Here is a 26695-nt window from a genome sequence, read left to right on the forward strand (position 1 = left end):
CGTTGTCTATTAATGATTGGTCTGATGTGCCTGTGTATAGTCGTTCAAGTCATTTAGTAGTCAAATGTGCGAATTACCGATTTAAAGGCGGAGGTGCAACGTAAAATATAACACGCCTTCTCCAAAGAATAAAACTAATATATTGAATTATACTCTTTCTATCACTGTCAATGCAGAATTTACTTTGCACGATATTAGCTGTTGCGCGTGTGATGCTTCATTAGAAAAAGACATTCCGAGGCGATGCATTTAGTCCTTTGCGTTTCTGTCTGTCACTTAATTCGATAAACGTTTTTCATAATCAAGGGGAGGGTTATCATCCCTGACCTCATCAGCACAGATTCACAACACCTACTCATCAGTGTTACATGGACGACTGTTAACCCATGGAGTCCACTCACCGAAAATAACGAGTCGAGTCCTTTTCAAATGGCATCGACTTGTCTTTCGTCATGCAGCAAACTTGAAATGTAGATTATGTATGGATTTAACGGAACTTCTCGTTTAAAAGAGTACCCAGTGAGGTATGTCAGGTAACAAACAAACTCAAGTTTATCGACAGCAATGCTCAGTATTTGATCAACGGTACTTGTCCATGCCGTCATCATCTTCATCGGTGTCGTTTTTAAGTAATATCACGATCATTATAGTGATGTGAAGTGCAGGGTGGTCCATAGGGCTGTATCATCAGTGCGACACAAGAAACATGCTAGGTTCAAACATGTACAACTAGCTGGTGGAAACTTTCTAGAAACTTGCCCTAAAACCGCAACCTTTTTATTTTGGACACTTTAAATGTGTGGCTGTTCCGAGGACCGTGTACTAAGGCGTATACACAACCGAAAAGTCCAAAGCAGCTTTGGAATGTACTATCAAATTTCACCTTGATCCTGTCATAGGAACCCAAGTTACTGTAATGTTATGAAATACTTTATCAATGAGTGGTTAGTAAATTCGTCAAATAATGGCATGGGGCACGTACATTATCCATGATACAAGCAACAGGACAAAAGATTTTCCTAAATGAGAAGAATTATCTGTTACAATGTGAAGTGTTATAAGAGACCAGGTTTAGATAGGCTGGAGACGTTTTACGAAGTAACCAACTCACGGAAGTCTATTGTCTTTTGTGTACCAAATGTCGAAACAACGTGTAAACTATGGGTAATTGTTGGTATTGCACCAGATATATTCCTCTGAGAACTCACTATTCCTGGCACCCCCTGTTTCCCTGAAACAAGATCGTAGTTTGAATTAACTGAGCATAACGACTTCTTTACATGACGCCCATAGTGTGATTGATTTCCATCATAAGGGATACATATGTCACTGTAAAAACAGTTGAGGACCGATATATCACTGTTAGGATCTAATTACCACTCATTTAATTACTGAATGTTTTCACTGGTGAATTCTGAATAATATGTTTTGCATGTAGATGCATTTCAATGATTAGTAGGTTAGATTAGTATCAGGAATATTGTCCCCCTGAGAGAGTACGTAAGTCCCAAAGCTTTCAAAGTCTAGTTAGCTCCACACCACATTTTATCGTAGAATATTTGTTGTCCTTTTGTGGCTAACTATCAGTACAATGGCCTATGGCTGAATGGATGGTATAAATCAAGCTAGGGTCCATGTAGGAAGCCAAAGTACTGTAGGTCCCCATTGTCCCGAGAGTGGTTTATACTTTCAGTTGTTAGCGATCCTCAAACCCCTTTTATATTGTACTGTCCTAATCTGATGTCATGATTTAGAGATAAATGCTAGTTTTTTTCTCTTGATATTGTGATATTCTAGTCCTTCGATGTCACGTTATGGCTGAAATCTTGCCGATGTGTCGATCATTGTAACTCACAATTGATTGATTGATCGAAAAAGTTATGTATACACATTATGCATTTCAAACTTGAAACAGATGTGACTCAGTAGATTGGATACAGTGGTCGCAGGAGGTTTCAGACACATGCATTTTGTACAACTACCCCTACTACATGTTACTTCACGTTACTTCCAAGTAACGTCAATGAAGTCATGTATTTCAACATTCAGTCGGTTATCCGTGCCATCTGGAAAGGTGAGCATTATGAGCATCTATCTACGCAGCTGCGCGCAGTGTGATGTCACGTGTCAACCACGTCAGCGAGCCTGACCAGTTGATCCCGTCAGTCCCCTCTTATGACAAGCACATGTGAATGGAAATCAATAAAGCTGAGAAGACGATGGGTCATACCTGAATCTGTTACTAAAGTGCAAGTTACAGGTTCTGAAATGTCTTTGGACCGATGGCGTGTACAGAAATATTCTTGAAGCATCGGCGTATTGAGAAATTTTATTTGCCATTCGGATGTTCTTGATGGCACCATATCACATTGTACGAGTGCTTCCGACAGAAGAAGAAGCGTGTTTGAGATGGCATTCACAAATACTGTTTAGCTCCAATAACAGTGATTCGCAAACAGAAATACCCCAATCCACAAAAATCATTATGAGAATATAGTGAAGCTATAAGAATGCACGTCGTTCAATTGTTTATACAAATATGACCCGTGACGATCCCAGTTAGAATTGGTATTCAGGAGTCTTGTCGAAAGAGGCGCCTGGCGGGATCGGGGTTTCAGGCTTGCTGACTTGGTTGACATATGCCATCGTATCCAAATGTCGCAGACCGGTTGTCATTATTTTGGACTTGCCTCTTCGAAACCTCAACAGTCTTTTGGCTGGAATATTGCTGCGTGGAGCCTTAAACAAGAAACACACAAATGACTAAACAAAATTATGCAAACAACGAACTTGTCAAATGATGTGAGAACTATGAAAGTAAATGCCGGAAGTCCATGTGAGCTACGCTGTATACCGGCAAAATCCCTGTTGATGGGAGTTTCATCGATTTGACTGAAGAAACAGATCTACCTTACAAAGTCTTCTTATATAATGGTGAAAAGAAGCATGGCATACTTACTTGTACCACAACCCTCACTCATACATAAGTTTTAACCACACATCATAAGTGTTTGTATGTAGGGAGCGGAGCACATGCAGTCTTGATGATCATCCTGGCCCAGCTAGACTAAAGAAATCAGAGACCTGCAGTAGTATTCCTATGTTTAGCTGAAGCACTGAATGGTTTTCCCTTGTCCGGAGGATTCCTGGCAGCGTTTGTGGAAATCGCTCTTGTCCATTCGGCCACTCTTTTCGTACTGTCTAACACCATTGCCAGTATACCCGGGATAGTGACGTCATATGTAGTGCCAATGCTCACTCCAACAGTAAGTATTCCAACGTCCCATTTATGGAACATTTTGAGCTTGAAAAACCAATGGGTTGCACATCGGGCTTTGTGTCTTTTCAGGTCGTAGGACAAAAGTTTTACCTGTTTACTACTGATGACGTGTAACAATAGCAGATATAATTACACTTATCAGAGGGACACACAGAGTACGCAGTCTAGACTACCAGTTGTGAAATAGACTTTGGTTTAGTCTCTGAGTGTTTAAAGTTTTGATAGTAACAAAACAAACCCATTTTAACTGAAAAGGTCATGGAGACCAGAGATTCAGAATTCATGAACCTGAGGAAATCTAGACTTGCTTCATTTAAGGCTTTAGCACTGCAGAGAATGCTTGGCAGTAGGCAAAATAATGTGGTTTAGGGATATGAGACTGACTAGTTGTTCGACTTCCATTTTTGTGGTCGCGATGGCTGAGCGGGCTAGGCGACTGACTTTGTGTGCTGGCGATTAGGTGCCTGACTCTGAGCCTGCGGTTGGAATCCCAGATGGGACTCAACCCAAAATAGTATTAGAATTTGTGCTTTACTGAGAAAGTGTAATTTAATTTCAAATATGACATATGTAACAATAGCAGATAGTTTGTGCGTCATGTACATTAACTGTCTGACTGTACATTAAATGTCAATATCAAGTGGCATAAATGTCTAATCGTGATTCATTCTGCATGAAATTGACTCAAAATCTAATTTGTTTCATGAAATCTATCATCATCTAAATAAAATCTTTGATAATCTAGAAGATATATTCATGGATACTGAGCATTTCATTTGTGCAAGAGGTATTTTTTCGCATGTACTCACACAACTTGACAATAGTCTAGCAGCCGTATTGCGAGATATTGAAGTATCTTCCAAATCCTGACTGGAAATTTGTCTTCTGTTTCCTGTGTGTTATGCCATTTTCAGGTGGCTAAGAAAGGAATTTGATTGTACATACTTTCAGTAGCTAGCATGGAACCTGGATCCAATACAGTATTATCAAACATCATGTGACATTAATTGTACATTTATCAACATGCATGGCAATGGAATGGTGAATGTGTCCTTCAACAAAATTATTTTGTTTCTAATGTTTCTACAGGGCTCCCAAAGTGAACAGCAGTCTGCCTTCATGTTCTCTACCCGCCCCACAACCCTTGGCTCTCCCTCCTACTGAAGATTATTATTACAGGATATTTATACAGCGCACATATCCATGCACCTAATGCTTGCTGGAGGCGCTGGCATATGGTTCCCTCGATCATTGGAAGTCAATGTCAACGTCACATCGCATTATAAGTCTCAACTTCCTGAGGAGTATTCACAGCTGGGTGGACTAGGACACATAGTCACAGCACTTGTCCAAGTTTACGGCACGTTGCTGTATCCGCAGCTAGGTGTATGTACGTATTCATGTGGCCACCATCGGGCCATATACCAACGGATTCATGGGTTTTTAGTGCACAGGGTTGTGTACTATACACTAGGGGTTGTGACAACACTGAAAGAGTCTGTATACATTGTTACACCCGGTCATAGGTGGGATCGATCCCGTCACCTCATTCTCGCTGGATCACTAGCCTGGCGCTTTAACCAGCTCGCGCACCGCGCCCATGGTGCAACCGTTGTGGACAATCTCAGAGGATCGCAAAGAAGATGCTTTGTGATCTTTGAGGAAATGCTTTCAGTCTTAATGACGATTATGCGGACGACAGATGTAATATTCGACTACATAACTAAGTTACATAATTATATACTTTGGGAATCAAATAAATTAACTCAATTCAAATGATCCTTTGATATGTTACAGTGTTCATCACCAGCTGTAAATAGCGCTGAGAATAAATAAAGGAACAGTGCCATTAAGTGGTGTTTGTTTCCCTCAGTATATTCATTTGCGATTACATCAGATATATGAGATATTGTTGCCTTGAATATGTGTCTGATAGATATCACCTTGTGTTGTCCCAAACCTATTTTCCGTGTTGAATATGAACAACGAAACATATACAATATCTCACAGATTTATGTCACAATTCGCGAGTCTTGGCTGTTGTAGGTGTTGTTATTTATCTATATGTGTAAATGTCGGGTACGCAAGCAGATACTGGACCTTGATTAGAGAACGATGATGCAATCACATTATGACGGTGAATGGTAATGATATGTCACATATGTGATACCGTTTGTGTGATGCTTTTTATGGTTTGCGTTTCTTGTAAAACAGCAAATACAAGTATTACTAGCAATCATACAGGACATTAAAAATATGACACTTAGCTGTGGGAAAGAAATTGCACATTGTGAACCAAACCAACTGACCTCTTTTGTAAAACAAATGGGCAAGGTGGATGTTTTCGTATGTGAAGAACCGCGACCAAATCGTGCAACACATTCATTCTATTCCGTTGTCGCGGAATATAACGGCAACGGTGCTTGCGTTGCATTGTCGCTGTCCCAGGAAGGAACAGCTGATAGAGGGTGAAGTTCAAGTCAAAAATATGGAAATTATTCTTTTCCGTGGCTGCAAGATGACGCCGATAGCGACGAACCATAGGGATTCCAAACGTCAGCATTCAACCTGTTTGTCAGGTTTTAACGGACAAACTTTGTCCATCATAATCATTGCCGAACACCCATTACATGCACATTTAATATGAAGTTCCCACTACACGCACACAACAGCCAGCTCGTAAAGGACGGCACGGTCACATACGTGCGGCAGGGAAAACCATGGCATCCCAGCTCGACGTCATGACCAGACCTCTGCGCAAGCTGTAAAGAGTATAGCAGCATTTAACTTGGAATGTCTTTGTACGAGGTCATGGGTTCTCTTCTATCGTCTGTTCGGTTTCCGGAAGCAATTTGTTGGTTTGTGCAAGACATGCTTACAAGTTTAGCGTGAACTTGTCATCTTCTCCAGTAACCTGTTTATATAACTTTAACCATTTTGATGCGTTTTTGATTGTACCATGATATTATACCTGAGTATTCAGGTCATTGACATGTCTTTGCATGTGTTTCTTCCCATGTGGTAGGGAACCATCACCATTTTACACCTGGCCTACTCAGTCAGTGGAAGTCATTCATGTCATTCATTGAGACTTGTTGATGTTAGCTTTGCCAACGATTTTCCTTACTTAAGAACGTAACTTTCAAACTTGGAGAACAATTTTGACAATGACATATGTAGATCATCGGTGTTTGCAAACACCAAACAACCTGTTAATATGACTTTGTGTTGTTTTGTTCTGTTCCAATTTGCGGCTAAATGCCAGTCCAGTCCAGACAAACGAGCGAATGATATGATGAGCACCAGTTTCGTTAGGTCTCTACTTAGGTCACCGGGGCATACCATCTGAACTGTGGACATCTTCTATATCGTAATCCTGTCTAACGTGACCTTGTGACATTGTCCATCACGTAAATGCAGTTGTCATTTTTGTAGTTGCTGTTGTTTTGCTGTTGTGATAAAAAGAAAAATAATTCTTCAAGAAAATATTTTTTAATTTCAAGTATCGGTGTTCAAAACACTCATATCTAAAATATACAACACCAGTCACACCACACATTCGCTCATGGAGCAATACAAAAAGAAAGGTTTCTTAGACAGATAGCACCTATCCAATACAAGGCATCATATACACAAGGCTAGACTTCAAAGGAGTGTCAATGCTTGCAAATACTTCTTACAATTTAATAGTAAAGGACCATTTGCATAATAAGCAACTTCTTTATTGCAATAGAAGGCCCCGAAACGTTGCATCGATTGCAATGAACATATTGCCGATCCATAACATTCATCCTGCTCATTGTACCAGCTTCTAAATGCCACTTAGAGGAGCTATTTCATTTAAAGTAAGCATTATGAGAGCTTGACTATCGCATATTAAATAGGAATACTAAGCAGTTGGACTGCAATTAGGCACGACATTCATAATCTCAATAATTATTGTGCATAGGAGAATTACACAGACATGTGAGACACTCCGTCCTGTTTGTTTTAAAGGCAAAATGGATCCACTAGCAATATCTGTACAGAAAGCGCATGGTCATAGATCAACATGAAACAATATAGTGTTCACAATTGGTGAATCTATGGAGCCTAACCTGTTTGTACACATGCATTTGGAAACAGCAACACGTGAACTTCTGTCCAGCTGTCTTGCCTAATGGAGAGGCTCATGATATCATTATTGCCATGTAAGTATTGGTTGGAAGTTGTTATACATAATACTGATACAGGCTACATGATCAAACTGGGATGTCGCCGGACATTCAAATGGAGCTCTACAGTTGTCTAGTCTGTGAGGGTTGAGGCGTTGCAGCTCCACGACTTTGTAAAGCACAGACACAAAACACTTATAGAGCTACAGGCGACCTGTATCGCGTCCTCTTTCACTTATACAATCTTCAGCATTTCAAAAACATACATTGTGTAGAAGACGCGCAACAATATGATACATTTTAAGACATTGATTCATTTTCAGTGGAAAAATAAACTATTCCGTAAAATAGTCCGAATAATGTGCATGATAACATCCATGGTAAAAGAATGTTCAGTAACCTTAGTATATGATAATAACAAAATAAAATATACGATATTTCATGGTGCAATATGTTGCAAGGCAAGGACTCCGTTCATGGCTGCAAGGAAAAATATATTCTTCATTTGGTCATGTGTGTATTGGTCTGAAGGATGTCTATACGATGGCGGATTCGGCATAGCTTTCAGCGGGGTCACATTCAATAGTCACATGACTCTCCTCATTATCAAAGTAGGTACCTCGCTGACTCGTCCTTGATTTACGGTGTCCATTTACTATTGGTTTCCTAAGTGATACTTTCTCATCCTCCATTCTGTCAATAACTTTGGCCCAGTGCCTCTGTTTCCCGGAACCAAACACCAGGTACACAAGGGCACCGAATATGTAAACTCCGGCACATATATAGAAGGCCGTTTGCCACTCTTCTTGGCTTTTCTGAAACAGAAATGTCACTTTTTGCAAAAGGGAGCTAGTTTAACTACGTTAATGTTCTTCGAGGAATGACCATTTATTATGCTAGACGCATTGTGTGTTCACATTTTGCAGCACTGATTGAGGACACAATTTCTTCCATAATTATGATATCAACCGACATTATATCATGAGGTTGTAAACGCCGAGGAGGTGCCTTCCGAACAGTTTCCGAAAGGCTAAAGGGACACAACTCTTTAGAGCGTGTTTAATCCCTTTGTATATCAACCACCAACACAGAGCGATTGTTGATTCAGTTAATCATATTTCAGCTATTTGTCAGCCGTGAAAGTCACGGGATAGAATAGGCCTTCAGCAACCCATGCTTGCCATACAAGATGACTGTGCTTGTCGTTAGAGGCGACTAACGGGATCGGGTGGTCAGGCTCGCTGACTTGGTTGACACATGTCATCGGTTCCCAATTGCGCAGATCGATGCTCATGTTGTTGATCACTGGATTTTCTTGTCCAGACTCGATTATCTACAGACCGCCGTCATATAGCTGGAACATTGCTGAATGTGGCGTCAAACTAAACTCACTCACTCACTCAGCTAAAAGTGGAAACGTATGACATCACTAGGATCCTGTGATTTTGATGAGGTACACACCCTTTGTAAGTTACTGCTACAGTAATGTCACACCCATCGTGAGTCAATCACGACCCTCCACAACTGCGAGCTTATTTGACCCTGTCTTATTAATAGCATATCGCAGACACGCAAGTTAGCACGAGTTATTACGAGTAGGTCACAGGTCAGAATTTTATTGGATGTGAGTCCCTGTAATCAGTGATACAAAATGTTCATGTACATACATTTCCCAGGTAAACCATTGGCCTGCCTCTGCGCGTGTCACCGGTTAGTGGTGTCACATCTAAGCGCGACTTATAAACACATGCATGTGATACAGACTCTGCTTTTAGTACATGAACAAGGAAACATTTTTTCGTATGCATGGCCAGGTAGGACAGACACAAGGTTTCGACTTGTTCCGAATGTACATTTAGCTGCGTGATCAACCAACGTTGGTAAACAATCGGTCACTATCCATGGACAGATCCAGGAATTTTGAAAGGAGGAGGTACAGGGGCAATCCCCCACTGGCTCCAAAAAATACCCTTCAATATGATCATAAGTCATCTTCAAAAGATGCTTTCTTTTAAAAAAATGCGTGTCACAATGGTACCAAGGAGAATGGTTCATGAATGATTCATGTTCGAGCTATATGCACATCAGTGACTGTCTTTTTCTGCATACGTGTTTGACAAGTTTACCTTGCATCCATAAACAGAATTCTGATTTGCAGATTGGGCGTGTTTTACTCCAGAGAAATAGTGTAAAAAGATATACGTTTCTACCTATATCTCAAACTACCGCTTACATTAGGAGTTACAGCAGCGACGATGTAAGGAGCCAAGATTCCAGGCACAGTTGCAGCAGTGTTGGTGATGCCGAACAGAGTGCCGGCGAAGTTGGGGGCGATGTCGCCATGGTTGATGAAGTAACCGGAGAAGTGAAAACCACACAAGCCAACAGCACCACAAAGCAGAATAACGGCCCCTACATGCTGCGTGCAGTCCATGTAGGCCACGCCTATCAACGACACGGCCGGACCCACCATTCCTGTGTGACACGATGTGAAATACTTTGAAAGCTCACAGAGGGACAGAGGGGGCACTTGACTACATCCTCTATCGTATCACGTGTTACCGTGTAATGCATTAGCATAGAGTTTGGCCGCATAATGAATCTTTTTCAATTCTGGATGTACCAAGGTCTAGGATTTTTATTGCAGCTGCTTCTCGCAGTTGGCGTTCAAACCTACATGGATAATTGTGACATTAACAAAATGTAAATATTTTTCAGGTAGATACTGACATAAAAGCAAATCGCATCATTCAAAAAATATAGTGAGACTTAAGGTGTAAACCAAAATAGAATGGCTAATCTCGTTACGTAAAGCATAAGAGTATGTTACTCTCTACGTTTTTAATTTATGCGCAGAACCTTTGCTCTCTCTCTCTCTCTCTCTCTCTCTCTCTCTCTCTCTCTCTCTCTCTCTCTCTCTCTCTCTCAAAATAAGAATAATTACATAAAAAATCAAATAATAAATAATCACGTCACCTACCTATGAGAGACAAAACTTTCCGTGTCCACGTAACGGAGAGTATTTTCCGTAATATGAGAAAGTCCGCAAACACTCCCGATATAGAGATACAGGCCCAAAAACACAAGTATGGAAGCATAGAGTACACACCGTTCTGAAAGAAAAAACGTGTTGAGGCAATGGATTTACTCATAAGGACACAATCACAAATTAGAATTTTATTTCAATTTTGAAAAGATCTCTCAATGCTGATAACATTTCTTCAGAAATGTTTTAAATCACGATGATCGTGACAGTTTTCTTACTGTTGATTTACTGTAGGTGTTAGCAATCAATCGTACAAAACAATGTAATTAGGTTATCAACTATTATAATGAATTCCAAGAGTTCGTTGCACGTATTCCCACAAACATATACATCAAGTGGTCGAAAGATAACAAAAGTGCTTTATATTCACAATTCGTAATGATACATCAGGAACTGCCTCAACCGGGTGAACCCGTGAAGATCCGTAATGACATTGTAATGTCACATCAGGAACTGCCTCAGTCGGGTGAACACGTGAAGATCCGTAATGACATTGTAATGACACATCAGGAACTGCCTCTGCCGGGTGAACCCGTGAAAATCCGGGTTAGTAACCCAAGCTTATCTAAGAGGAAACTACCGCGATCGGCTGGCCAGACTTGCTGACTTGGTTCACACGTCATCGCATCCTAATTGCTTTGTTCCATGCTCATGATCACTGGAATGTCTGGTCCAGATAATCAACAGACCGCCGCCATAAAGCCATTACATTGCTGAGTGCGACGTTAAACAACAAACCAAACCATAATTCGTAATAAGCGATAAATTATGAAAGTAGTTTAAAAATATAAATGTACTATATATTAGTATTACATCGACCCGCCAGTATTCACGAACCTGTTTGATGTCAAATTTGAGCACCTCCTTCATGTACGTGGGAATCTGTGTCAACAGCATGTATATCCCGTAGTTGCCACAGGTGTGAGCGATGATGATGGCCCATACAGGTCCTGAAGATAACATTGCCCGCCAGGGAGTTGTTCGAGCCTGAAATATGAGGCACAAATGGACAATTGGTTTTATTATATGACTCCTTCCGTGTGCGGACCGGGTAGATCCGGATTAGAAATTATCTTCAGCAATCCAATTTCTTCGTAACTTGACTCGCTGACTTGGTGGACGCAAGTCATTTTGATCCAGTTGGTCATGATGTCAATCACTGGATTGTCAGGGTCAGATTCAATTATTTGCAGACCGTCGTCATACTGCCGAGTATGGCGTTACACTACAAATAAACAGTATCTTCCAGTGCTGTTTAGATGCAAAGATTATGTTGAAACGTTTTCCTTATCAGCGTAGGATTGTGCTACATCCGCATTTGCATGCCATGTGAGCATTGCGTAGCATTTTATCGCAATGTATCCCATTGCAGACACGTTTTCAAATACTCGGTCCAAGTGTGCACGACCACAAACAACACTTCTGTTTGCCTCGGGCTTTTCTCAGGAATGTGGAACGTCAGAGAGTGATTAGGGCACCTCAAGAACACATTAAAGTCACAACGCATGGACGTTTCGAGGTCATACTACCCTTCTCTCGCCTAAGGGAATATATGTCAACTGATGTGAACGTGTCAGTTAGAAACTATGAAGTCTGACCACTCTCTGAGTGGAGTGAGTGAGTGAGTATAGGTTTACGCCGCCTTTAGCAATATTCCACCACAGCGGGGGATACCAGAAATGGGCTTCACGCACTGTACCCATGTGAGGAATTGAACCCGGGTAATCCGCGTGAGGAGCGAACTCTTTAACCACTAGTCGTCCCTACCGCCCCTACATTATGTGGATGTTTTATGACTTGAGTACGACACTACTGACAATAATATTCATCACCCTGTTGTAGCCGTTTGTGAGCAATATGATATATGACACTACCTTTGGCTGTTTCTTGCTCTCTTCGAGGCTTTTTGAGATGTACTTCCTCTCTAAATCCGATATTCCGGGGGTCGATTCTGGCCGGTCGTGAGCAAATATCGTCCAAATAACACACCAAAAAAGTCCTAAGCTTCCTGAAAGAAAACAATGTAGCATGTAATATTATGCACTCACGCAATTCAGTTAGTGTGTCCTATGATCGAGGACATAAAATCCAGATTTCGTTTTGTCTCGATTTAACGTCTCATTGCCGATGAAATACAATGAAATGTCGTTGAAAGTGGAATACTGTAACAGAATGAACTCAATCTGGAAGATGGTGTTGTTTCAAAGCCGAACCAAGGACATGCATATTGAACGTGTTGATTTAATGTGACCATCTCGTGAAAATATGGACGTTAAATGCTGTTGAGGTGAAGGTGTCTCGTTGCCTGACTTTAAGCCTTTGCACGCAATGGCCTATTGGTCGCTCTGAAAACAGAGCGTATAGTAAAGGTGTCTCGTTGCCTGACTTTATTAGAAGCTGTTGCGCGCATTGGCCTACTGGTCGCTCTGAAAACAGAGCGTATAGTAAACGTGTCTCGTTGCCTGACTTTATTAGAAGCTTTTACACGCAATGGCCTATTGGTTGTTCTGAAAACAGAGCGTATAGTAAAGGTGTCTCGTTGCCTGACTTTATTAGAAGCTTCTACACGCAATGGCCTATTGGTTGTTCTGAAAACAGAGCGTATAGTAAAGGTGTCTCGTTACCTGACTTTATTAGAAGCTTTTAAACGCAATGACCTATTGGTTGTTCTGAAAACAGAGCGTATAGTGAAGGTGTCTCGTTGCCTGACTTTATCAGAAGCTTTTACACGCATTGGCCTATTGGTTGTTCTGAAAACAGAGCGTATAGTAAAGGTGTCTCGTTGCCTGACTTTATCAGAAGCTTTTACACGCATTGGCCTATTGGTTGTTCTGAAAACAGAGCGTATAGTAAAGGTGTCTCGTTGCCTGACTTTATCAGAAGCTTCTACACGCATTGGCCTATTGGTTGTTCTGAAAACAGAGCGTATAGTAAAGGTGTCTCGTTGCCTGACTTTATCAGAAGCTTTTACACGCATTGGCCTATTGGTTGTTCTGAAAACAGAGCGTATAGTAAAGGTGTCTCGTTGCCTGACTTTATCAGAAGCTTTTACACGCATTGGCCTATTGGTTGTTCTGAAAACAGAGCGTATAGTAAAGGTGTCTCGTTGCCTGACTTTATCAGAAGCTTTTGCACGCAATGGCCTATTGGTTGTTCTGAAAACAGAGCGTATAGTAAAGGTGTCTCGTTGCCTGACTTTATCAGAAGCTTTTGCACGCATTGGCCTATTGGTTGTTCTGAAAACAGAGCGTATAGTAAAGGTGTCTCGTTGCCTGACTTTATCAGAAGCTTCTACACGCATTGGCCTATTGGTTGTTCTGAAAACAGAGCGTATAGTGAAGGTGTCTCGTTGCCTGACTTTATCAGAAGCTTTTACACGCATTGGCCTATTGGTTGTTCTGAAAACAGAGCGTATAGTAAAGGTGTCTCGTTGCCTGACTTTATCAGAAGCTTTTACACGCATTGGCCTATTGGTTGTTCTGAAAACAGAGCGTATAGTAAAGGTGTCTCGTTGCCTGACTTTATCAGAAGCTTTTGCACGCAATGGCCTATTGGTTGTTCTGAAAACAGAGCGTATAGTAAAGGTGTCTCGTTGCCTGACTTTATCAGAAGCTTTTACACGCATTGGCCTATTGGTTGTTCTGAAAACAGAGCGTATAGTAAAGGTGTCTCGTTGCCTGACTTTATCAGAAGCTTCTACACGCATTGGCCTATTGGTTGTTCTGAAAACAGAGCGTATAGTAAAGGTGTCTCGTTGCCTGACTTTATCAGAAGCTTTTACACGCATTGGCCTATTGGTTGTTCTGAAAACAGAGCGTATAGTAAAGGTGTCTCGTTGCCTGACTTTATCAGAAGCTTTTACACGCATTGGCCTATTGGTTGTTCTGAAAACAGAGCGTATAGTAAAGGTGTCTCGTTGCCTGACTTTATCAGAAGCTTCTACACGCATTGGCCTATTGGTTGTTCTGAAAACAGAGCGTATAGTGAAGGTGTCTCGTTGCCTGACTTTATCAGAAGCTTTTACACGCATTGGCCTATTGGTTGTTCTGAAAACAGAGCGTATAGTAAAGGTGTCTCGTTGCCTGACTTTATCAGAAGCTTTTACACGCATTGGCCTATTGGTTGTTCTGAAAACAGAGCGTATAGTAAAGGTGTCTCGTTGCCTGACTTTATCAGAAGCTTTTGCACGCAATGGCCTATTGGTTGTTCTGAAAACAGAGCGTATAGTAAAGGTGTCTCGTTGCCTGACTTTATCAGAAGCTTTTACACGCATTGGCCTATTGGTTGTTCTGAAAACAGAGCGTATAGTAAAGGTGTCTCGTTGCCTGACTTTATCAGAAGCTTCTACACGCATTGGCCTATTGGTTGTTCTGAAAACAGAGCGTATAGTAAAGGTGTCTCGTTGCCTGACTTTATCAGAAGCTTTTACACGCATTGGCCTATTGGTTGTTCTGAAAACAGAGCGTATAGTAAAGGTGTCTCGTTACCTGACTTTATCAGAAGCTTTTACACGCATTGGCCTATTGGTTGTTCTGAAAACAGAGCGTATAGTAAAGGTGTCTCGTTGCCTGACTTTATCAGAAGCTTTTGCACGCAATGGCCTATTGGTTGCTCTGAAAACAGAGCGTATAGTAAAGGTGTCTCGTTGCCTGACTTTATCAGAAGCTTTTACACGCATTGGCCTATTGGTTGTTCTGAAAACAGGCCTTATAGTACGATTCGGGCTACATCATCATGGATATCCGAATCACTACACGAAGCAATGGCACACAATCGTCACAAACACATACAAAGGTAAGGAAAACTTTAAAGTTACCTATGACATAAAAAATAGACGCCCATCCACCGTCAAATCCGTAGCTGCAGAGCAGGCCTCCCACGGGGAATATTAAAGCGTTACCAAACTGTCCACCTGAAGCAGATAACACAATATCAATACAAAATATATTCTCTTGTTGTTACGTTTTCAAGGTTTGCTCTCTAAAGTAAGTAGGTATAATTTGAGGCAGCATTCAGTCATGTTCCAGTTAAATGGTAACGGGGAGTAAATAATGGAATCAGATAATCAAGTGATCAGCACCATGAACATCGTTCTAAGCAACTGGGATACAATGACGTGCTCTGAACCGTTTGTACAGTATGAACACGCTTCACACGCTCCAGAATGAAAAGCAAAGACGATAACAAGGGACCTCCAATCTTTTTCACACAAGTGATTAGTTCTGTTGAAAATGCAGCATTGTTTTACCTGACAATGATATACCGATGAGTCTGCTACGTTCCCAAGGTGGAGCCCAGTTCGCCCAGAGCGCTTGTGCGGCTGGATACATAACTGACTGTGAGAGAAAGATTGAATGTTGAGAGCTCTGGCATTACTAACAAACCAGACATACTTGGGTTAATGGTTATCACCAGGAGTCCATACTCCCAGAACGCATAATGTACATTGAGGCAATGTGTGTTGCTCATGAGGATGAAACCAATGCCTGATAACGTGGTTTTAGCATCACGAGTACCACACGCTAACAGGCTCTCTCTTATCAAGTCTAAGGAGCGGTAGAGTAGCCAAGTGGTTAAAACGGTTCCGACTCGGGTTCATTTCCCAAATTGTGTACGGTGTGTGAAACCAATTTCGTGCTGTCGAAGGAATATGGAAAATGGTGTGGTTTAATGCCGGTATTTTGTTGCAAAGTCTAAATAAACAACATACCCACCATGAACAGAGCGTTCTTTCTCTTTTCCCACATCATATATGAATTTGACAGACACGACTTTATGATCATTGAGTGATTGAAAGAGCATGGCTTTACGCCACTTGCGGCAATATTCCGGCAGTATGACGGCGGTGGACACCCGAAATAGGGTTCACATATTGTTGACGTACGGGAAATCGAACTTGGGTCTTCGGAATGACGAGTGGACACTTGAAGCATTAGGCCATGACACCAACCACTTAGTGTTCAGAACCCACGCTGTAAAATTCCTTTACATCAAATAATACTAAAGTGTCACTTGTGAATACCTGTTTGGACTATCAGTTGAAAAAAATAATTAAGAATATATTGTTGAGATCACGTAAGACTAACATATTCACCTAAAACAAGAATGAACATGACCATGTGCAATGATCCATCAGTTTATGGTGCTTAATGTCACCCGTAGCATAGCTAAAATCTGTCCTTTGGGCACATCGGTTTCGTTCTGTTAGTTGGTTGTTCAACGCCACACTCACCAATATTCTAGCCATAGGTTAGTCTGGGAATACGTCCGGATCAGACAAACCAGTGGTCAACAGCATGAGCATCGATCTGCTTAGTTGGGATACGATGACATGTGTCAACCAAGTCACCGATCCTGACCACCAGATCCCGCTAATCGCGTCTTACGACAAGCATGCATATCGTCAAATTTGGATACCGTAATTATTCCTGGGAGTGGACTTACCTCTCCAACGCCCACTATTACACGGACTGCCAGAAGGAGATACGGATTTGCACGTGCAGCTAGTGGAGTCAACATATTCAGCACGGCCACAGGGAACATGCCGGCAGCAATCACTTTCTTTGCACCGAATCTCTCACTCAGCATTCCACCAGGTACCTGTAGAACTAAATATCCCCAGAAAAACGCACCTAACAGCAATCCTTGCAGCTGCTTGTCCCACAGAAACTCTCCTGCCTGAAAAAGAAGGAAGCATGTTGAACTAAAATGGTTAGAAAACACCCAAAAACTTTCAAAACACACTTATCCTAAACCATGTCTTACAAGACGTTACGTGTACTGACAGACTTAGCCACATGCGAAAAGGTACATCACCAAATTTAGTTCCAAGTCCCTAGTAGCTGAAGAAAACAGTTCTGAATCAATGTTCAAAAGACAAAGAACTAACCGATTAGTGCCCCTGCAACAATATCAGTAGAAATCAGTCAGTTAGCAGTGAAAATGTTGTTCCACGCGTACGTGAAGAGTTCCAAACAGCACAAATACGTTCACCTAAAGAGCACAAAACATGGTTCAGAGACACTAAGGTTTTCGATACAGGAACAAAACGTTTGTACGATTGGCCAAGAAGCAACAGATGACCATCTCTTAAGGACCATTGGGTGCAGGAGAGTAGCCATCACCAAGACTATGACTGACCCGTTATACGTTCACATGGTGGACTTGACAACAAGAGCACCTACTGTTACTGCCACCCTGTTCATTGCTTCTTATCTGTACACCCTCTCTAAGGCATCTGTCATTTGTGCGCCACTCACCGGCCATACGCTTAAAGACCAACTTAGGACCATCACGAGGTACAACACAAACGACGTGGACCGCGATTTGTTAGAACAGTGCCATACTGGCAAGACGCGAACTGCCAAATTTCATGTTGAATTGTTCACAGACGATTCCAGTTTTTAAAGTACATTGAAGAGTTTGTGTCTACGACAATATCTTGTGTTCAATAGATGGAACAGAACGAAGGTAACTATGTGGTTTGGGGCGGCATAACTGGTGAAGTCAAGGATCTGGTAAATTTAGGAAGGACATATTACCGGACACTAACACTGACCACGTTCTGTGGTCCTTTTTTCAACAGAACCCTGTAACAAGTTAGCACAAAGCTCCACGCAGCCGGTACTGTCAGTGATTTCATGAACAATATCAACATAAAGTCTTGCCTTGGCGAGCACGACCGCCGTACCCATGACCACCTTAACAGTCCACTTGTATTTGGGCCCATGGAGACGAATGGCGCCGAATACCATTTCTTGTGGTCAGAGGTCCGACACCATCTGTCGTCGAGTTAGGGCGTGCATTGATTCCCGTGGTAAACACACAACATAAGGACTGAATAAAACGTGTGATACTCTGTAGGATCAATGAAGTTTTAAGTATTGATCTCAGTCTGTCTGATTCTGTGTTACAACACAACTTCCATCATCCTCCCACTATGGCATATTTTCCGAGTATGTTCTTAACTCGAACATGTACCATGTCCCTTGTACGTTCTAGAAGATCCGGATTAGAACTGGCCATCATAAAATCATGTTTGTCGTAAAAGGTGACTGAACGGATCGCGTAGTCTGGCTCGCTGACTTGGTTGACACATGTCATCGTGTCCCAATCACAGATCTATGCTTATGTCAACCCAAGATTTTTCTAATCAAGGGTCGTTACATTCGTTATGTTCGTTGTCACGTTGCAAGAATTTGGCAGCAGTCGACATAAGACAACAAACAAGGGTAAACCTGTTTCGTCAGGTGGTTAGGCAGCGCAGTAATTATAGTCGAACTCACAGTCATATCATTGCGTCAGCCCAAACAAGCTGAACCATTCAAAACAATAACAAAACATCAATGTAACATCAGAGAGTACCCAGTCTCGACTACCGGACGGAACAGATTCCTCTGGACAAAGAGCAAAAAAGCAGAGAAAATTACGAACATTTAGAAACTTGCAGCATCGAATTCATTGAAACTTTTTCCGTATCTAATCTGAATACGATAAATATGTACGAAGGTATTATATAATATTAAGATTATGAATATCATAAATGCATCATAGTAAATGAATCAAATACCTCCGAATGTGATGAAGCTTGGACAGGACACTGTTGTGCGTCAGCTGTTACCGAGTAATGACTTGTGGTGTTATTACTGTTTGGTGATAAGGCATGTGTTGAGTTGTGACGGTCATCCTTGACCATGCACACCATTGCTATACTGAGATTCACCCTGAGAGCATACAGACAGGCAAAGCCACAGAAACACAACACTGATAAACGGAAGCGCTTCGACGTCCACCATGGAACTGAAACGTAAGAGTGAGTGAGTTTAGTTTTACTTAGCTTTTAGCAATATTCCAGCAATATCATGATGAGGGACACCGGAAATGGACTCCACACATTGTACCTATATAATTATAGCTGCATAATTTAATTTATTTCACACCTGAGAACGTGATATAATAGCCCCCTGCTGGATTAACCGTTCGCCCGACGTGGACTCGATTCCAAATATGGGTTAAATATGTCAAGACCACTGTTCTAGTTATTCATGAGATACTTCAAATATCTCTGTTAACTATACCTCACGTTGCCATGTTACGGAACATGTGATCGGTACATTTTCATATTAACTGCCATAAAAGAGCAAGGCGGCAGTGTATTTCGGTGTGTAGAGAAGTGTAGGACTGCAAGCCAGTACTCAACCACATGGGTTTCTTTATGGGCTCCACAACTACTTGTATTTCAATTTTAAACCACTCACTCACTGAACCACAAACTCAGTCACTCGGGAAAGACAGTGCGTATGTGTTCGTGCGTGCGTGCGTGCGTGCGTATGTGCCTGTGCGTCGCTCTGTGCGTGAGCAAGTCTGTGAGTGCGCATGTGTCAGTGTGTTTGTCTATGTGTGCGTTCGCATGTGAGCGCTGTTGATCACCGCGCATTGTTGACTGAATGCATGGGGCAGACTGACCTTGTTTGGGGTCTATTCCCGCCGACTTGATACTCTCTTGGTCTACTGACACGGGTCTTTGATTGTAATGATGTAGGTCCCAGCTTGACTGGCGCAAAAACACTGTCCTAGCTGGAATTTCTTCATCTTCCTGAAGCATCGTTGAATTCTGGAACAGATCCATTTAATATGCTTTATAATAGTACACAGGGTATACATTGGGTGGGCACATATGGGTATTCCAGAGAGTACTTGATATACAAAATGACATACGATTTGCAGGTCAGAAATATCATACCTTAACGTACATAAAACGGACAAATACTACCTCCACAGACTGGCGTACTACATATGGAAACATCTGCTTCAGTCTGCCTCAGTACGTTAAACTCGATCCCTTACATACAGACGTGTATACCATCGCGGAAGATATACTGGATATATACTGATAATTTACAACGTAACATACATGCGAATGTGATAGTGATATACTGTCCCAGCTACGTATTTTGGTAGTAGATGAGTCATGGCTCTATATTTAAGCTAATCTGTCAATATCAAAGTCTAGTTCAGGGAACCAAGTGATTGATATTATGAAGAACGACCCGACAAGCGATATGATGGTGTAATATGACACGAAAGCGCTTTAAATTTGTGTCAAGGGCAAATCATTCCTAGTCGGGTCATTCCGACACAAGCCGAAAGGTAACGGAAAATCTTGAGTGGTGACGAATACGAAACGACAGTTTTGAGCAAAGCTCATATTCTAAATAGAATCTCGCATACAATTATTGGTTAACGCAGTTTACAAGACCTATCCCCCGACTGACCCTGGAAATATATGGTAGGGTAGACAAGATAAGAACCACATTACATTAACTGAAATAATATCATTGTATAACATGAAATAATAATCACATGCAGATAATGTGTCTGGATTCGGGAATTGTGTCATGTTGTATTTATACATTTCAAAAGCAGGGAGAAATCGGGATGTCATATTAGAATATTTCCTTCTAATGGTCATAGTGCGCATAGTTTATACCACGCGAAGTCGTCGCTTGTGTCGAGTTATGGGTTCCTGTTGATGTTTGCATGCCCTTGTCAAAGGTCGCAACACTATCTGATCCTATCGGGTACCCACTGACTGACCCGCGAACGGAATGACATTTGGGGTGTGGGGGTCGGTTTGACCCGCGTGAAGCCTCCCTCACAGGCACACCAGTCAAAAACACATGCAAAGACAAGTCAAGACTGAGTGCAGATTATTACCTGTCGATATAATACACAACACAAAACGTGATGAATCATCAAACAGCAGTTGTTTTTTGTTGGGTTTTTTTCACGTCGAACACGGTTTCAGGTTCACGTCCTTCAAATGAATACAAAGGAGTGTTTATGCGATGTCTACACAGCCTTGTACTGCCACTTTCTGAATGTAAATCAAAGGAGGCTTTGGAACAAGGTTTTATGTGAAGACGGATAGGCAAACTCTGTTTATACTATTTATGGTCTTCTAACATGTTTCTAGTTTTAAAGAGAGGGGCAAAAGAGTTTCATTTTACGCCGCACTTGGCCATATGGTAAGAGGCGACTAACGGCATCTGGTGGTCAGGCTCGCTAACGTGGTTGACACGTCATCGTATCCAAACAGCGTAGTTCGATGCTCATGCTGTTGATCACTGGGTTGTCTGGGGCAGACTCACAGACCGACTCCATTTAGCTGCAATATTTCTGAATGCGGTGTAAAACTAAACTCACTCCATCTCTCTTCCTCTGAACCATTTGCAAGACACGGGGTTGGGATTGGTGATTAACTGACGTCGGGTTGCATTACACCAGCAATCTGCTAAATTCACACTGCTACAGTATATCATGTCTACTTCTTGCACTCCAAACAGGATAGCCACTGAGGAAATACAACACTGTGTTCCGCCTAGATTATCACAGATACAAGGCGGAAGGAAATTAGTAATATTTAACACTTAGTCTGCCACATAGATCACATGTACCGGTAATATGTGCTTTGACGTTTATAAACTCACCAAGCAAGTTGATATACACAGTGTTGTTTCCATTGTCTCTATGGAACAAACACGTAACATGAAAAATCGTGACCACATTTAACATTTTTGATAGACGTAAATCGCGTTTAGAACGAACACACGATTAATCATATTAATATGTGTGACAACATCGCGCCATACATAATGTTTGCTCAGAGCGCAAAACAGTTTTCATTGCATAAACGAATAAAGTGGCTGAAGATTTAGGTTAGATGTAGGGTGCGGTTTTTGTAGAAGGTTTTGAAGTCTCATCTCAAATGGCAGTCGTGCGAAATAGTTTCCAAATTTTGCCACCCAGTCGGGCTAGCCATATGTCTGAAAGTTAGCTGCCCACAAAAGACTTCACTTGCCCGAAATCTGAATACATGTAGACACAGGTTTCTATCATTAAGCTGCACTAATGTATTGCACATTCTTATCAGACCATCACCTTGAATGATTTAAAAGTGCATGATAACTTAACATGTCGGAGAGGATGAGATATGTGCGAAATGATCCTATAAAAAATCACTAACCTCGTTACAACGAATTGCGATTAATGGTCCCCTTGTGTTCGTAATAACCGTAACTTACTGATTCGGATGCCAATACTCTCGAGGTCTCCCTCTCTGTACTAGACTTGTCTACGCGAGCATTAGTCTTACAACTTATTCACATGTCAACATCGTATATCAAAATATCAGTTAACAGCAAAACGCATGACACAGTGACAAGGAAGGGAGTACATCTCTCAGAGAAACTTCCTTGTCCCACAAGCCAGTCTGCAAAGCGTGAAGTACACTTTACTCCAAGGCTGTACTGAGTGCTGGGCCCATATATGTATAGTTTTCTATCCTGAGGCACGTCTAGATAATGGGCAAATAAGGACCTCCGTATATCAGTCTGTTATATATGTATTTTGTAACAGAAATTATCCTTTGCACTATTAATTATTACTTTAGAGAGTTGCGCAAGTCTATGAAGGAATATACATATATTGTGATGCATTTAGCATTCACACCAAAGCTACAGATGGCAGGTAAACCGATTCTAGTCTTCGTAGGTACTAAGGTAACTGTCATTCAAGCACAAACTGTATAATGTAGTTAGTTATCGTAGAAAAAAACATGGCAATGTGCCCAAAATGTCATAAATCACAAACGTGAGACGAATACCATACAAGTATATTGTAACACAACATTAGAACACCGGTGAAAGCTAATGTTAAAATGCAATAGATGCGATACAAATATACATTTCAGCACTGATGCAGATGGTATTGTATATCTGAAAAATAATGATACATGGTGCTTGCGAGACTAGCGTTTACAGAACGGTGTACGGAGCATTGTTCTCCTAAATAGTTGTTTGTACGTCCGTATGGTGCTTGAAAGACTAGTGTTTACGGTACGGTGTACTGAGTATTGTTCTGCTATATAGTCATTGTGAGTACTCCGTCAGGTGCTTGAGAGACTTTAGTGTTTACGATACGGTGTACGGAGTATTGAGTCGCTATTGTCAGTGTCACTACGACTGATCGTCTGTTTCAATGTAAGTTTGTTGTTTAACGCCCCGATGAGCAATACGCAGCTATATGACCTCGTTCCGTAAATAAACCAGTGATATACATCCTGGGGATCGATCTACACAGTGGGGATAGGATGACACAGCTGGTCGCCGACCAAGACTTCCCGATCCTGTTGGACAAGCACATACACCTGCCTCTGTGTATGTCTGTGTAAATCTGAACACGGTGTGTCACATATTTAGATCTATACATAGAGAGAGAGAGACAGAGACACAGAGAGAGAGGGGGAGAGAGGGAGAGACAAGCACACAGACACACAGTGAGACAGAAGCTGAGCGAGACAGACACACAGTGAGACACAGACACACAGTGCAACACAGGCACACGAAATAGAACACAAACACACATTGTGAAACACAGACACACAGTGAGACACAGACGCACGCACGCACGCACACATACACAGAAAAAAGTGTTCGTTTTGTCTATTCCTTCTCCGTCGAATAATTAATAAGAACTAATGGTCACGTTAGTGCACATTCTGCCCACCATTTCAACCAAAAATACACCGACAGCTCTTCCAGGGTCGAGTCTACACTAGACATGTCACCCTTGTCATACAACATATATCATACAGTTCAGGAAGAAGTGTTACAAAGTCGTAACTTGTTCAGAGAACACTACGTTCAACACTTTTCAGCAACCCACTACCATAATGCTGATGTTTCGCTCGGGTCATGTCTATCGTCCCGAAACGCCAGCAACAACAGGAGGGTAAATGTTAGCGTACTTGCTCAAGCAATGTGCTCTGGAGGCGAATGGACCTCGCTTTCTTTTCCACACGTCCTAGCAATCATCACTTTCGCCCTGAAATATATACATTCATGTGTCTAACACTGGCTTAAAACACTCCATGTGCAGCCCTCGCGAATATAGGTTAGTAGACTTGAAGCTGCACCCGCGCTATAACGAGATTGATAATATTGATCGCGGAATTCCCCTGACCTCCCATAACGTTGTTTGCATATCGGGTCATTGCTATACGCTGAAGTGCGCATAGCCTACCTGTCGTCTCGAACCAAACCGTTCAAATACACAGCACCGGTGTAACGATTTGTCCTAAGTGTAGAAACACATTCTCCACGGCCTGATAAACATTAAGCACAGGTGAAAGCTTAACACCTGTCCAGTCTTGAAATGGGGAAACACTTCAACCTGTCCACAGGTAAATAAAGGAGAAAGGTTGTCTTACCTTATTCACAATACTGACACCATGGGTAGACAATCAAAGGAAATGTATTGCTTCTTCATTAAGGAGTTGGAGACTCTTATCAGCTTCAAACGCCAACAGATACCATGAGGCAATTGTGGGTTGTGTTGCGTGCGGTACTCGCGCAACAACCCTACAGCTTACAACAGGAATTAGACGCGCGATGTTTGTTCAAGCATGCCGCAAATATCCTTGTGCGCATCGGACAATTGAGGTCGGTTTGCCCGATTCGTTTGACTGTAGTGTTATCAAGGGGAGGAAATGTGTTTGTCACTCGGCCTTGCGGTGCTCACAATCGGCACGCGCCATGCTCCGTGACGTCATTGAACGTGCGGTGACGCACTCGTCCCGCCCACTTCGTCGTCAGCGCGTGTTGTTGGAGGAAAGGGGACTCGTGCTTGACTACGTTTGACTGGTCACAAAACCTGTTGGGTTGGACTATTAGTACATATACAGGCAGTAATAACCAACGTGTTGAGTCCTGTAACGCGGAAACTTCAAACTTGTAACGGCACATATTGACACGTGAGGGTACTGGCTAATTACATCCCTAGATGTAACGCTCTATATAGTAACTGCCGAGGAAGTGGTGGCCGGATAGACGGGATGTCACAATTGTTTCGCCTAGTTTATAATTAGACTTGTATGGAGTTGGTGAAGCCTGACATCCTCATATGAGTTTTGGCAACGTGTGTTATGTTCAAGAGAACTGTTCATCGACCTGTTTGAGTACCTCCCTCAAATATTCACCTTACATATTACGTCATAAGGACAGGGTAAAATTGTACGTGAAAACAAGATCGACACATGGAGTAACCCACGCAAATATTCAACTTGCACATTACGTCATAAGGACAGTGTAAAATAGTACGTTTAAACTAAACCTGCATATAACGTAACACCCTCAAATATCCACCCTACATATTACGCCCGAGAACACACTTTATATCCACCGTACATTTTACGACATAAGGACAGCGTAAGATTTTAATACTATATAAAAACAAAACCGCAGTACAGAGTATCACCCTCAAATATCCAACCAACATTTTACGCCATGTAAGGACAATGTAAAATAGTACGTCAAAAACAAAGTCCCCATAAGAGGAACACTCAAATATCCGCCTTACATATTTCGTCACAAGGACAACGTAAAATTGTCCGTCGAACAAATACCGCATAGAGTGCAACACCATCAAATATCTACTTTACATATTACGCCATTAGGGCAATGTCAAATGGAATGTCAATATATTTATATGTCTGCGTAAAATGGCATATAAAGTAAAACACTCAAATATCCACACTACATTTTACGTCCTAAGGACGTAGCTGTACGTCATAGCAAAACCTGCACATGGAGTAACACACTTAAATATTCAGCTAAGTCTTACATATTTCGTCGTAAGGACCGTATAAAATGGTACGTCAATACAAAACCGGTATACAGAGTAGCACCCTCCAATATCCAACATACATATACTACGTCATAAGGACAATGCAAAATTTTACGTCAAAAGAAAATCTGCATTTAAACATCAATAACGTCAAACACCTTTTGTGCCTACTTATCATTCCTTAGTTGAAAATAGACAGCTGCTCCGAGCCTGTGAAGATGATTTATTCGCAATAGCACACATACGAAAGTTATTAACGTCCAAGGAGGCTCGCGCCATCCTCACATACTTAGCATTCGTGCACTGAGTGTAATATGTTTTTGTTGTCAGATATTTCAGTGAATAACTTCCTTTTGAAAGGGACCGAATCCAAAAAACAGAATTCTATTCAGCCTTTGGGATCTTTTTCTGAATGCAAATGCGCAAATTGTGTTCATAGCTGTCACAAATAACTGAGGAATTGAAAGACTTTATTAAATGCCTTCATTATGGGTGTCATTTACTACGAAGCTTTATAAGACAAATGTGTGT

The 26695-nt window shown here is 41.6% G+C and overlaps 1 protein-coding gene across 1 annotated transcript; it reads right to left on the minus strand.

The window, feature by feature from the left end:
- Positions 1-6750: 6750 nt before the first annotated feature.
- Positions 6751-25207, minus strand: LOC137297858 (sialin-like). Its single transcript, XM_067829822.1, has 11 exons — positions 24750-25207; positions 19946-20093; positions 19050-19279; positions 16925-17158; positions 15729-15816; positions 15297-15392; positions 12355-12488; positions 11318-11467; positions 10415-10547; positions 9668-9909; positions 6751-8249 (listed from the first exon to the last, which is right to left on the minus strand). The coding sequence occupies exons 2-11, from the start codon at positions 20082-20084 to the stop codon at positions 7971-7973; spliced, it is 1725 nt and encodes a 574-aa protein (XP_067685923.1). The 5' UTR covers positions 20085-20093; positions 24750-25207; the 3' UTR covers positions 6751-7970.
- Positions 25208-26695: the final 1488 nt, after the last annotated feature.

The sequence above is a fragment of the Haliotis asinina genome, chromosome 10 (assembly GCF_037392515.1).
Source record: "Haliotis asinina isolate JCU_RB_2024 chromosome 10, JCU_Hal_asi_v2, whole genome shotgun sequence".
NCBI lineage: Eukaryota > Metazoa > Mollusca > Gastropoda > Lepetellida > Haliotidae > Haliotis > Haliotis asinina.